This window comes from Scyliorhinus canicula, chromosome 20 (genome assembly GCF_902713615.1).
Source record: "Scyliorhinus canicula chromosome 20, sScyCan1.1, whole genome shotgun sequence".
Lineage (NCBI taxonomy): Eukaryota > Metazoa > Chordata > Chondrichthyes > Carcharhiniformes > Scyliorhinidae > Scyliorhinus > Scyliorhinus canicula.
The window spans coordinates 42,168,608-42,182,873 of NC_052165.1; the positions used below are offsets into that span (position 1 = coordinate 42,168,608).

At 43.8% G+C, this 14,266-nt stretch overlaps 1 protein-coding gene across 1 annotated transcript in view; it reads right to left on the reverse strand.

The window, feature by feature from the left end:
• Window positions 1–6,067: 6,067 nt before the first annotated feature.
• The window catches only part of utp20 (UTP20 small subunit processome component), a 141,080-nt gene continuing 132,881 nt past the window's right edge, over window positions 6,068–14,266 (reverse strand). Inside the window, exons 59-62 of the mRNA XM_038780162.1 lie at window positions 13,010–13,252; window positions 11,368–11,494; window positions 9,303–9,448; window positions 6,068–6,564 (exon numbers count right to left, since the gene is read on the reverse strand). Coding sequence (XP_038636090.1) covers window positions 6,409–6,564; window positions 9,303–9,448; window positions 11,368–11,494; window positions 13,010–13,252 — 672 coding nt within the window. The 3' untranslated portion in view covers window positions 6,068–6,408. The remainder of the gene's footprint in view (window positions 6,565–9,302; window positions 9,449–11,367; window positions 11,495–13,009; window positions 13,253–14,266) is intronic.

The following is a 14,266-nucleotide window of genomic DNA, read 5'->3' on the forward strand; positions in this document are numbered from 1 at the left end:
ATATAAAGCTGACTTTGGATTGAATTGTTCTTTGTGTGTATGTGTGCAGCAATTACACTTATTCCTTCATGTGGAGATAATAAAAACATAAGAACTAGGAGCAGGAGTAGGCCATCTGGCCCCTCGAGCCTGCTCCGCCATTCAATGAGATCATGGCTGATCTTTTGTGGACTCAGCTCCACTTTCTGGCCCGAACACCATAACCCTTAATCCCTTTATTCCTCAAAAAATTATCTATCTCTATCTTTTAAAGCAGCCTCAACTGCTTCACTGGGCAAGGAATTCCATAGATTCACAACCCTTTGGGTGAAGAAGTTCCTCCTAAACTCAGTCCTAAATCTACTTCCCCTGATTTTGAGGCTATGCCCCCTAGTTCTGCTTTCACCCGCCAGTAGAAACAACCTGCCCGCATCTATCCTATCTATTCCCTTCATAGTTTTATATGTTTCTATAAGATCCCCCCTTCATCCTTCTAAATTCCAACGAGTACAGTCCCAGTCTGCTCAACCTCTCCTCATAATCCAACCCCTTCAGCTCTGGGATTAACCTAGTGAATCTCCTCTGCACACCCTCCAGTGCCAGTTCGTCCTTTCTCAGGTAAGGAGTCCAAAACGGAACACAATACTTCAGGTGTGGCCTCACTAATACCTTATACAACTGCAGCATAACCTCCCTAGTCTTAAACTCCATCCTTCTAGCAATGAAGGACAAAATTCCATTCGCCTTCTTAATCACTTGTTGCACCTGTAAACCAACTTTTTGCGACTCATGCATTAGCACACCCAGGTCTCTCTGCACTGCAACATGTTTTAATATTTTATCATTTAAATAATAATCCCTTTTGCTGTTATTCCTACCAAAATGGATAACCTCACATTTGTCAACATTGTATTCCATCTGCCAGACCCTAGCCCATTCACTTAATCTAACCCAATCCCTCTGCAGACTTCCGGTATCCTCTGCACTTTTTGCTTTACCACCCATCTTAGTGTCGTCTTGGACACATTGCACTTGGTCCCCAACTCCAAATCATCTATGTAAATTGTGGGCCCAATACTGATCCCTGAGGGACACCACTAGCTACTGATTGCCAACCAGAGAAACACCCATTAACCCCCACTCTTTGCTTTCTATTAATTAACCAATCCTCTATCCATGCTACTACTTTACCTTTAATGCCATGCATCTTTATCTTATCCAGCAGCCTTTTGTGTAGCACCTTGTCAAAGGCTTTCTGGAAATCCAGATATACCACATCCCTTGGCTCCCCATTATCTACCGCACTGGTAATGTCCTCAAAAAATTCTACTAAATTTGTTTCGCACGACCTGCCCTTTATGAACCCATGCTGTACCTGCCCAATGGGACAATTTCCATCCAGATGCCTCGCTATTCCTTCCTTGATGATAGATTCCAGCATGTTTCCTACTACCGAAGTTAAGCTCACTGGTCTATAATTACCCGCTTTCTGCCTACCTCCTTTTTTAAACAGTGGTGTCACGTTTGCCAATTTCCAATCCGCCGGGACCACCCCAGAGTCTAGTGAATTTTGGTAAATTATCACTAGTGCATTTGCAATTTCCCTAGTCACCTCTTTTAGCACTCTGGGATGCATTGCATCAGGGACAGTACCTTTAGCCCTATTAGCTTGCCCATCACTACCTCCTTAGTGATGGCAATTGTCTCAAGGTCCTCACCTGTCATAGCCTCATTTCAATCAGTCACTGGCATGTTATTTGTGTCTTCCACTGTGAAGACCGACCCAAAAAACCTGTTCAGTTCCTCAGCCATTTCATCTCCCATTATTAAATCTCCCTTCTCATCCACTAAAGGACCAATATTTACCTTAGCCACTTTTTTGTTTTATATATTTGTAGAAACATTTACTATCTGTTTTTATATTGAGCAAGTTTACTCTCATAATCTATCTTATACTTCTTTATAGCTTTTTTAGTAGCTTTCTGTTGCCCCCTAAAGATTTCCCAGTCCCCTAGTCTCCCACTAATCTTTGCCACTTTGTATACTTTTTCCTTCAATTTGATACTCTCCCTCATTTCCTTACATATCCACACTCGATTTTCTCTCTTTCTACCGTCCTTCCTTTTTGTTGATATAAACCTTTGCTGAGCACTGGGAAAAATTGCTTGGAAGGTTCTCTACTGTTCCTCAACTGTTTCACCATAAAGGCTTTGCTCCCAGTCTACCTTAGCCAGCTCTTCTCTCATCCCATTGTAATCTCCTTTGTTTAAGCACAAAACACTAGTGTTTGATTTTACCTTCTCACCCTCCATCTGTATTTTAAATTCCACCATATTGTGATCGCTCCTTGCGAGAGGATCCCTAACTATGAGATCATTAATCAATCCTGTCTCATTACATAGGACCAGATCTAGGACCGCTTGTTCCCTCGTAGGTTCCATTACATACTGTTCTAGGAAACTATCGCGGATACATTCTATAAACACCTCCTCAAGGCTGCTTTGACTGACCTGGTTAAGCCAATCGACATGTAGATTAAAATCCCCCATAATAACTGCGGTACCATTTCTACATGCGTCAGTTATTTCTTTGTTTATTGCCTGCCCCACCATAATGTTACTATTTGGTGGCCTATAGACTACTCCTATCAGTGACTTTTTCGCCTTACTATTCCTGATTTCCACCCAAATGGATTCAACCTTATCCTCCATAGCACCGATGTCATCCCTTACTATTGCCCAGATGTCATCCTTAAATAACTAAGAGCTACACCACCTCCCTTACCATCCACTCTGTCCTTCCGAATAGTTTGATATCCTCGGATATTTAACTCCCAGTCTTGGCCATCCTTTAACCATATTTCAGTAATGGCCACTAAATCATAGTCATTCACAATGATTTGCGCTATCAACTCATTTACCTTATTCCGAATACTATGAGCATTCAGGTAAAGTACACTTATGTTGGCTTTTATAACTCTGTTTTGAATCTTAACGCCTCAATCAGTAACCTCTCGTATGTTATATTTCCTCTTAACTTTTCTCCTAATTTTCCTTGTTGTTGAACCCATATCTTCTTGTAACAACCTGCCTCATTGCTTACCATTTACGTTTTTACTTCCCATTTTATTCCTTTTAGTATTACTGGGCCGATTCACTGAGCTCCCCTCAGTCACTGTACCTTGTACTATTGCCCTTTTTGATTTTTGACTATGGCTGCTCTGCCTTACACTTACCCCTCACTGCCTTTTGTTTCTGTCCCAGTTTTACTACCGTCAGACTTCCTGGATTGGTTCCCACCCCCCTGCCACATTAGTTTAAACCCTCCCCAACAGCTCTAGCAAACCCCCCCCCCCCCCCCCCCCCCCCCAGGACATCGGCTCCAGTTCTGATGCCGGCGTTGGACTGGGGTGGGCACAGTAAAAAGTCTTACAACACCAGGTTAAAGTTCAACAGGTTTGTTTCAAATCACTAGCACTGCTCCTTCCTCAGGTGAATGAAGAGGTATGTTCCAGAAACATATATAGACAAAGTCAAAGATGCAAGACAATGCTTTGAATGCGAGCATTTGCAGGTAATTAAGTCTTTACAGATCCAGAGACAGGGATAACCCCAAGTTAAAGAGGTGTGAATTGTCTCAAGCCAGGACAGTTGGTAGGATTTCGCAAGCTCAGGCCAGATGGTGGGGGGTGAATGTAATGCGACATGAATCCAAGGTCCCGATTGAGGCCGTACTCATATGTGCGGAACTTGGCTATAAGTTTCTGCTCGGCGATTTTGTGTTGTCGTGTGTCCTGAAGGCCACCTTGGAGAATGCTTACCTGGAGATCAGAGGCTGAATGCCCTTGAATGCTGAAGTGTTCCCCGACTGGAAGGGAACATTCCTGCCTGGCGATTGTCACCCGATGTCCTTTCATCCATTGTCGCAGCGTCTGCATGGTCTCGCCAATGTACCACGCTTCGGGAGATCCTTTCAGGGCTTATTCCTTCAATTAATCTTTTGTTACAATCTCTGTTTCTTATGAATCTTTTGTTATTGTTCAAAGTTTTCTGAATTTCCCAATAAACTGAATTTCGAAAACAAAGAATGCTGTGTCATGTCTGAATGTCCCGACAAAGTCAGACACACAATCAATCCAGCACACCATTACATTATGTTGATTAATTCCCTCGTCCGGGGAGAAATTCAGTCCCCTGACAGTGATTATCTGCAAACTTTGCGTCTGATTACACATTTTAAATTCAGTAGTTTCCCCTCCATGTAGAATGATTCAGGCTTCTTCACAACCGAGGAATGATTTCTGAAGAACAGTTATGAAGACAAGTGCACAAATTGTGTTCTGGAAGATCCCAAAACAGCAAATGAACATATTTGCTATCTTTTAGAGTCAGGAATGTTGCTTGGGATAATTGCCTACTCTTTCCTAAATAGCTCTATTCCTGAACAAGTCTCCATTGAAACAAAGTATTTAATGGAATGCAGGCTTCGCTGGCTAGGCCAGCGTTTGTTGCCCATCCCCAACTGCCCTTCAGAAGGTTGTGGTGAACTGGCGCCTTGAATCGCTGCAGTTCATGCAGTGTACGTATTCGCACAGTGCTGTTATGTTCCAGGATTCTGACCCAGCAACAATGAAGGAACAGTAATATATTTCTTAGTCAGGATGGTGTAGTTTGGAGGGGAATTTTCAGCTGGTGGTGTTTCACATCCATCGACTGCCCTTGTCCCTCTAGGTGATAGAGGTCACGTGTTTGGAAGGTGCAGCTGAAGGAGCCTTGGCAAGTTGCTGCAGTGCATCTCGTAGATGGTACACACAGCTGCCACTGTGCATTTGTAATGGAGGGGCTGAATATTGAGGTTGGTGCATGGAATGGCAATCGAGTGGGCTGTTTTATCTGAAGAACACCTCGGACAATTTACCCTGGTATTCACAAAGCATGATGGACACAAGGGGATGAATAGCCTTTCTGCACCATAACAACTGTGATAACAATGTTATTAGCTCATCACAGTGATCAATCTCTCATCAATATATCTACAACAGACAGGTGAGGAAAACCTCCAGTGATGGAATCTAGCTACCACTGACAGCTCCTGACCACATCAAATGTAGTTAATGGCTTTCTGTTGAAAGCACTTTCCTCCTCGATGCTTATAAACATTGCGGCTATGTTCAAAGCAGGCTACTTGAGGTGCATTCAAGCATGAAGGGAAATGGAAATAAACAATAGACACACCTGGCTGTCTGGAAGCTGTCAATTTCTCTTTGAAAGTGAATAGAAGTCTTGCAGGTTAAAGGATCTGAGGAGGTTTAAAGCTTTGTGGTGTGCTTTTGTCTTTCTATGAAGTACCAGCTGCTGCTTTCAGGACAGCAGCCTGAGGCAGCAGGCGTAAGTGGCAGGGGAGCGAAAAAGTGATTTTTTCCTTTTCACTGCTTCTGCCTGGACTGCTCTTTAGCTTCAAGGTAGGGATGGCCGATATGGGTCGGGTCACCCTCATGCGTGTAGCTGCGGGAGGGGGGTGACCCAGCAATTCCAGTGGTGGGGGAGTGGGACGGATGCCCCATTTGGCCACTAAGAGAGAGGGGGCAGGATTAGCGTTGTGTGTGGGTGTGGTGAAGTGGGACCCAGCCGACAGACCTCGCTATTGAGTCGCTCACTTAAAATGACGATCCAATAGCGGGATTTGAAACGGAATACCTTGTGCTCCCTGCCATGCATAAATTTGCATGGCTGGGGAGAGTGAATTGATTCTGAGTGCCGCTCCTAGTGCCCAGTGCAAACCAGAAGCGATTCAGCGCCAGTGAGAGAATGTAGTCACTCGAACAGAAAATCTAGCCCCTCATCTTAAAAATTAGACCTCGGCCATCCTGCAGTGAATTGAGGTAATCCCTCTTCGCATAAAATGCTCTGGAAATCTCGCTCCCAGAAGACTGTGGAGTTTCTGGCAGTCAATTGAAACTTTCAAGATTGAGATTGATGGGTTTTTATTGGACAAGGATTTCAAGGGAGACGTGGCAAAAGTGAGCAAACAGAGTTGAGGTAAAGATCAGCAAATGTGAGGGATAGAAGACTCTGGGGTTTGGATTTGAAATAAGGGCATAAAGTTTTTATTGGGGTCACAATTATTTTGAAAGATAATCACTGATCAACAATATTGCTCGAGCTTTAATTCTTCTTTCCCAGAAAGTTAAGACCTGATAACAACAGCTTGTTGTATCGAAACAGGTGCTATCCACAAACAACCATTTATTGACAATGTTTCTAAGATAAACAGTACATTAAACTGTACCTCATGTCAAATGCTCCTGCACAACATTCCAAAGACATTGTTGGGAATGGGAGACAATATACATTGGCATTAGAAGCGTTTCTATCATAAAATCCTCTTGTAAAAACGATTTAACTAAAACAGCCAGTTTATTTTTACATTTCACTCCACGATGGCCAAATCCTTCAACGCGTGGCTTCGGGCCCTTTTTGCCTTATAGCCTGGTCGAAGGACTTCAATTTTTCTTTTCCTGGCTTCACTTCTATTTTTGTGCTTCTTCAATTTCTTCCTTGCGGCAATGTCTGGGTTTGCAACGGTCTGTTTGGGTAAAATGTAAAAAGGATTAATGTGTGCAACGTCCAAAACATTGTTTTTTTCTCTCAGAGGGTGTTTAGTCTCGGAAACATTCTTCCCCAGAGAGCAGCGGAGACTGGGTCATTGCATATGTTCGAGGTTCAGTTAGGTAGATTCCTGATCGGGAATGGAGCCAAATATCAAGAGGAGGGGGCAGACAGAAAAGTGGAGTTGAGGCCACAATCAGATCAGCCATCATCCTATCGAATGATGGAGCAGGCTCAAGGGGCCAAATTGCAACTCCTGCTCCTAATTCTTGTGTTCTTGTAGCTTTACGTCACTAAGTCAACAAACTAACCCCTCGAATGCTGGCCTATCTGGCGTCACTGGCAGGGCCTGTATTTATTATCCATCCCTTCTACAGCTGAGTGGCTTACTATTGGGAGGCGGTGGCATCATTGTATTGTCACTGGACTAGTAATCCAGAGACCAAGGGGTTCTGGGGACCCGGGTTTGGATGTCACCATGGCAGATGACAAAATGTGAATTCAATAAAAATCATTCATTTCTAATGAAACTATTGTAGATTGTCAGAAAAACCCATCTTGTTCACTAATGTCCTTCAGGGAAGGAAATCTGCCACCCTTACCCGGTCTGTCCTACATGTGACTCCAGATCCACAACAATGTGGTTGACTCTTAAGTGTCCTCGGAAATGGCCGAGCAAGCCACTCGGTTGAAGGGAAATTCGGGACAGGCAATAAATGCTGGCCCAGCCAGCGACACCCATATCTCGTACACGAATTAAAAACTGTGCCAATTCAGAGGGTCGTTAAAAGTCAACCAATATCGGCCCAACCCAGGTAAGCACAGCAGCCTCCTTTCCCAAAGGGCACTGAGGAACCAGTTGCGTTTTTACAACAATCCAATAGTTTCACCCTCACCAACAGTTTTGTTATAAAATATCATTCTAAACTTGATTCAAATTCTCAAACTACTAAGGTGGGATTTCAACTAACATTTCCTGTGTTATTAAGCCAGTTACGTATGCACGGCACTACTGTCCCCATCTGAATGTTACCCTAGGGGCTGGTGGTCCATTGCTGATAGACATGTCTATACGTAGGTTACAGTTGCAGATGGAGGAATACCAAATCACCAATGGTAATCTCTAACCTTACAATTTGAGATGTTAAGCATTAAGTGCAGCAAATTGTAGGAAGCGGGAGACTGGGAGATGGTAGAGTAACTGAACCCAGGCTAATTCTCTGGGGACACGGGTTCAAATCCTTCCATCTACCATTGTGGGATAGGAATAGTGACTAGGTTTCTTTCCAGCTGGCGCAGACATGACAGACTGAATGGCTTCTTTCTCTGCAGTAACATTTGTATAGTCCCATCTGGTCATGTCTATATATTTACAGAAGATTTCATGATGCAACAGCCAACGAGGATGGTAATGGTTATAGCAAAGAGACAAAGGAAATATTAGGGTTGATGTCCCAAAGCTTGGTCAAAGAGGCAGATTTTAAGGAACATCTTAAAGGAGGAGAGTGAGTTAGTGAGATTACAGAGCTCAGGACCCAGGCAGCTGAGGCCAACCGCCAATGGTGGGAAGAAGGAAATTAGGAATGTGCAGCATGGTCAAGTGTGAAGTGGCACACTTTGGTAGGAAGAGCAATAAGGGGAGTCTTCTGACACCATACCCTTTTATGCCACAGCTTACAGCATACAAAGGACCTGCAGAATACTAGCCCGGATTGAAGCAGCAGTTTTTAAACTCCCGCTGCTGATTTCCCATTGGGCGAGCTCCTGCCGCTCAATAGGAAAATTCACGTGGAGGTCTACTGATGAACCCGTGTCCTTCGTGGCCACCATAACAAGCAAGAAGGCTCCACATTCATTGGAACATAACAAGGGTAAATGAGGAGCAAGGAATCCAGCTGTACAAATACACAACTAAAAACAACAATGAAATGAAAATCGCTTATTGTCACAAGTAGGCTTCAATGAAGTTACTGTGAAATTCCCCTAGTCGCCACATTCAGGCGCCTGCTCGGGGAGGTTAAATCGGGAATTGAACCGTGCTGTTGGCCTGCCTTGGTCTGCTTTAAAAGCCAGTTCTTTAGCCCTGTGCTAAACCAATGCAAGTTAATACGTCATAAAAAGATAAACGAGGCACTGGCATTCATTTAGAGAGGCATAGAAAGAAGTGAACTTATGTAAAAACCTATACAGAACTGAGACCTGATAGAAGTCATTAAGATTCTGAAAGGGTTTGATAGGAGAGACCAGAAGTAGGGATCATAAATATATGTCAGTCACCAACAAAAGATAATTCAAGAGAATGGTTAGAAAGTGGAATTCACTATCTGAGGAAGGAGCACAGATGAGTTAAGGGAATCTATATTAACACAGAGGGTGAAAATAATAGGATATTTTGATAGGGTGAGATGAAAAAGGTTGAGAGGAGTCTCGAGTGGAACACAAGCACCAGCATAGAGCATTTGGGTCAAATGGCCTGCTACTGCGCTGCCAATATAAATATATTAAGAGGCCAAAATTGGAGGAGCTCAGGGATCTCAAAGGGCTGTGGGGCTGAAGGTTACAAAGATAGGAAGGGGTGCGGCCGTGATGAGACTTGACTGGAAAGTGTGACCAATAGCCTGGACAAATAGGTAGAAGCATCTGAGAGAATGGACGAAATGTATCCTCTGCTGGGAATGTGAGGAAGCACTATTTCACCCCCTACTAAATGCCCACCTGTAAGGCCTTCTGTCTTTTCCTCAAGGCTCTTTTCTGGCTGGCCTGTTTTTGCACAGCTGCAAAACCCATAGAGAATGTTTCCAGCCCGACCAGTCTCTTCAGCAGCTCAATGATCTCTTGGGAAAGATTCCGGAGTGTCGGGTCTGAAAAGGAAACATACTTTAAAATGTTAAATTGCACAATTAGGCTGGATCGTTCCAAATACCGCATGTTGCCGGTAGCAGTCAGGGGCTGAACTGAATAGTAAGACAGTGACGTTTAAACTCCTCAGGCAATCTCCAGTGGGTTGCCAATTTGACAGACTAATCTACTTTGAAATTGCAAAGTCCACCTTGCCCACTCTTCCTCACCCAGGATGAGTGATACAGGATTAGCGAAGCAGGCCCACGACAGCTTCGTCATGGGGTAACTCAGGTGCAGAGGTAAGAAACGCTCCCTTTCAATGGCACTCGATGATGTTGTGGGGGGGGGGGGGGGGGGATGGGGAGACATCGGACCTAGAGGGGGTTGGATGGGATGGGGTTCAAGTCGGAACAGGAGGAAGGTCAGATCAATATGGAAATGGGGAGGAGGAGTCAGTTCAGGCCATTGAGTTTGGGTGGGGAGATTGTCCTGTGCATGGCTGGGTATTTTAAATAGTTATTCTGGAGTTAGATGTGATTTTTTTTTCCTCTAACACTTTCAGAGTAACTAGCAGGGTAAAACAGGTAGAGCCATCCGAAGTCAGCGATTTAAATCACTTCAATCGGATTGTTCCCATCCCAGAGCAATTGTCCAAAGGTAGCTCTTCTGGACAATTTCCAGGTAAACCCTTATGTGGGAATCTCCCAGACGCATCATTGGGGTATCCCCTAAATGCGACGCTGGGGAACCGGGAAGTTATGGACCACAATGTGATGCTTAAAATGAAAAATATTTAAAAACAGCCAATACAGAAACACATCAATGAAAACAATCCAGATTATCCCCACCTTTACAAAGCAAATAACCTCCAAAAGTCAGTATTTTACTCTGGGATTGGCTCAGGGAATCGGACAATAAATTACCGAAATTCTTTAACGTTCAAAAATTAGAATGTGGAAGTCACTACCATAGGGAGTAACTGGTGCAAATAGTCAAAACAATTAAGGTGAAGCTGGATAGGTAATGAAGGGGAAGGGAATAGAAGAATATGTTGTATAAACACCCAACACAGACCAGTTGGGCCGAATGGCCTGTTATACTAGAAATTCTATAAAACAATTGGTTGAGTTGGAGTTGATGCATTGCAAGTTCGCTGGTTTGATGCATTGCAGGATTCACTTTCTGTGTAAAGTTTCTGAAAATTGATATGCACAGAAAAAGAGTGACAAAAGAAGGAAATGGCTTCCTGTGCTAATGCTGATATTTTGCTGTTCGAAGTTCACACCCATCCTGCACCGCGGTTTAGGATTGCAAATGTTAAAACTCCCAATGTCAAGGATGCAAAATATACAGAGACGCACAGCAAGCTCGCACATTCACACTGCATGGCTCTCTCTACTTCGTTATTTCCATTAATTTACAATAAGCGAGCTTCGCTGTTTGCTCCCGAGGTGGGTGGCATCGAGCATACTTGTTAAACTGCTGCTGCCCTTGTGGTGAAGACACTCCTACATCTCTCGCTGAGCTTCCCTTCAACAGTCATTATATGTTTTGAACTCTTCATTAAGCCAGGGCGAAGGAGGAACTTAAAATAACCTTCCTGCTGCTTGCCAAAGGCAAGAACATTTGGTGTTTCGAATGTGAACATTTAACCCAGCAGAGATTAGGGTTTAAATCAACCACATTTCAATGTTTAAATACTTGAGAAGGAAAACATTTGCGGGGGTCTGGGGAAAGAGCTCAAGGAATGGGACTAATTGAGCAGCTCTCTCAAAAGAGCCAGTGCAGGCACAATGGGCTGAATGGCCTCTTTCTGTGCTGTTTGACTCTATGTGTGACGCACTGTCTTTACCACTGGAGCCAGTTGGAAACTTTCAATGAGATATTTGTCACAGATTCTATGTCGTGATGAGCTGAAATGAGTTAACAGCACATATACCTTGATCTGCATAAGTACTGTTTAATTCTCTGTAAAGAGGTGCAATAATTGTTGGGAGATAAGGTTTCACTCCGTCCATTCCAAGGTTTACTGCAATCGCTCCAAGGAACTTAAAGACACAGGTCCTCTGGAGTGAAAAAAAAGAGAAGAAATATAATTAGTCTCAAAAATACCCAGGCTCCCAAATGGGGAAGAGGAGTTTAAAAGCAGCAAACAAGTTTGCCTGACAGACCATAACAAACATTCCCGCAGGGGCCATTCCCATCAGGATTGCAGATTCTCACCCCCCTCCCCAATATAGACTAAATTTTCGCTTTGGGATTTTAGAAATAAAAATCTGTCAATCCAACCGTCACAGGTTGACTTCTCTCAGTTAGGAGGACATTGTGAGAGGTCAGTCAGGCCCTGAAGCACAGAAATTAGTTGACTGAAATTCATATTAGGATTTTGAAAGGAACTGACGAGTATGTTAACATTATGTTAATTATATTACTAAGGTACACAAGTGAAGGGCATTCTTAGAGCACTTGTAAAATTAAAAAAAAGTAAAGGTTAATAGGAAGATAGGAAGCATTCAAACACAATGCAACAATAGAAGCAAAATACTGCAGATGCTGGAAATCCAAAATAAAAACAGGAAGTGCTGGATAAACTCAGCCGGCCTGGCAGCGTCTGCAGAAAGAACAGAATTAACATTCCCATTGACTCTCGGACTCGAAACATAAACTCTGTTTCTCTCCCCACAGATCCTGCAAGACCTGCTGATTTTAGCCAGCATTTTCTGTTTTTATTTGATATATGTAATGCTGCATTCTGTAATTTGACCTATTATCGAGAAAGGCAGAGACGCCTAGTTTCATATGTTTCACTGGCTGGCTAGGGTTGGATTAACAAATAGACACAGAGAACCTTTTCCCACTGGTGGGGATGTCTAGGCCATTTAAGAGAGGAGCTGGGAAACACCTCTGCACACAGAAGGTGGTAGGAACAGTAAATGCTCACTCAGTGAATAATTCAAAATGTTAGGCAGGATTTTTTTCTGGACAAAAAGGGTATTAAGGAATATAATAATAATCTTTATTGGCACAAGTAGGCATACATTAACACTGCAATGAGGTTACTGTGAAAAGCCCCTAGTCGCCACATCCCGGTACCTGTTCGGGTATATGGAGGGAGAATTCAGAATGTCCTAACAGCACGTCTTTCGGGACTTGTGGGAGGAAACCAGAGCATCCGGAGAAAAACCACGCAGACACAGGGAGAACGTGCAGACTCCACACACAGTGACCCAAGCCGGGAATCGAACCTGGGACCCTGGTGCTGTGAAGCTATAGTGCTAACCACTGTGCTACCAAATATGGAGCCAAAGCAGGTAAATGAGATGAAGATCAACCACCAACTTGCTCAATGGTGGAACAGAGTCCAAATCTGAATGGTCTCTTCCTGTTCGTATGCTTCTACCCACCCCTCTCCCCATTATTACTTCTCGATGTATTTCTAACCCTGATCCTGTTTTGAGCAACCCTCCCAATTCCTCCACTACTGTTCAGTGAGTGCTCTATATGATGCGAAACAACCCGAGGCTGCTCATTACTTGAGGCACCACAGAACTGCAGGCTGGAGACGGTCAGGCAAACAGTACCTTCAAAGGAATTTTGGGGCTGTGGGCTGCTTCTCGCTTGACGAGAATACAGAGTTTTTTAATCAGCCACATCAGGGTTGATTTCTTGGAAGCTCCTTTTCCTGCCACCTCTTCTTCCCCAGTCTCCTCAGCTCCAATTTCTTCATCGCTTTCCGCTGTCCCCTCTTCCTTCTTCGCATCTCCGCGATCAACAGACTCCAACAGGTACATGACTTTGGCTACGAACAGCAAATTCTTTATCACCTGTTTGCCAACGAGAATATTGAATTTCCACAAGATTACATTTGACCCTTTAGTGGGATTTACGAGCAAGCTGATGAAGCCAGAGTAAACCACTGCACACACTGAGAACATTTTAACCTACTTAAGAGCTTCTCCATGTTACATAATTGGAACACTATGGACCGAACATGTGTTGCAATGTTCGAAGAGTCACTTTTCAAATAGGATACTAAACACACGTCCCGCCTGCCCTCTTGGATGGATGTGAAGGGCCTAAAGGGCAGAGGAGTTCTCCCCAGTGCCCAGGTCAACTCTTAACCAACATCATTAAGCCAGAGTATTTGGTCATTATCACATTGCAGTTTGTGGAAGTTGAAAAGCACAAAATGGCTGCCACGTTTCCTACGTCAGAACAGTATTAACATAGAATCTCTACAGTGCAGAAGGAGGCCATTTGGCCCATCGACTCTGCACCGACCCTCTGAAAGAACACGGTACATAGGTCCACTCCCCCGCCCTATCCCTGTCACTCCACCTAACTTTCCCATCTTTGGACACTATGGAGCAATTTAACATGGCCAATCCACCTAACTTGCACAGCTTTGGACTGAGAGGAAACCCACGCAGACACGGGGAGAGTATGCAGCCTCCACGCTGACAGTGACCCAAGGACGGAATTGAACCTTGCTCCCTGGCATTGTGAGGCAGCAGTGCTAACCACTGTACCACTTTCTATATGCTTCAATAAAGTACTTCATTGGCTGGTAGCGCTTGGGAATGCTCTGAGAATGAATCACTAATTAAATGCAGGTTTTTTTTTCCCCCCCATACAAACTACATCCTCACTGAATTCTCAGACATGATGCAGAACAATTATAAGTAACAGGAGATGCTAAGATATTAGCAGAAAATCTAAAGGTAACTTGGTGTTGACGAGTTCGGCATTTAAAGATGACTCTGAGAAAAATGCAAACTGGACAAGTAGTTGCTTTGCTTGTGTGAGCCTTTCCACATTGACTGTTTCCTGTTTTAATC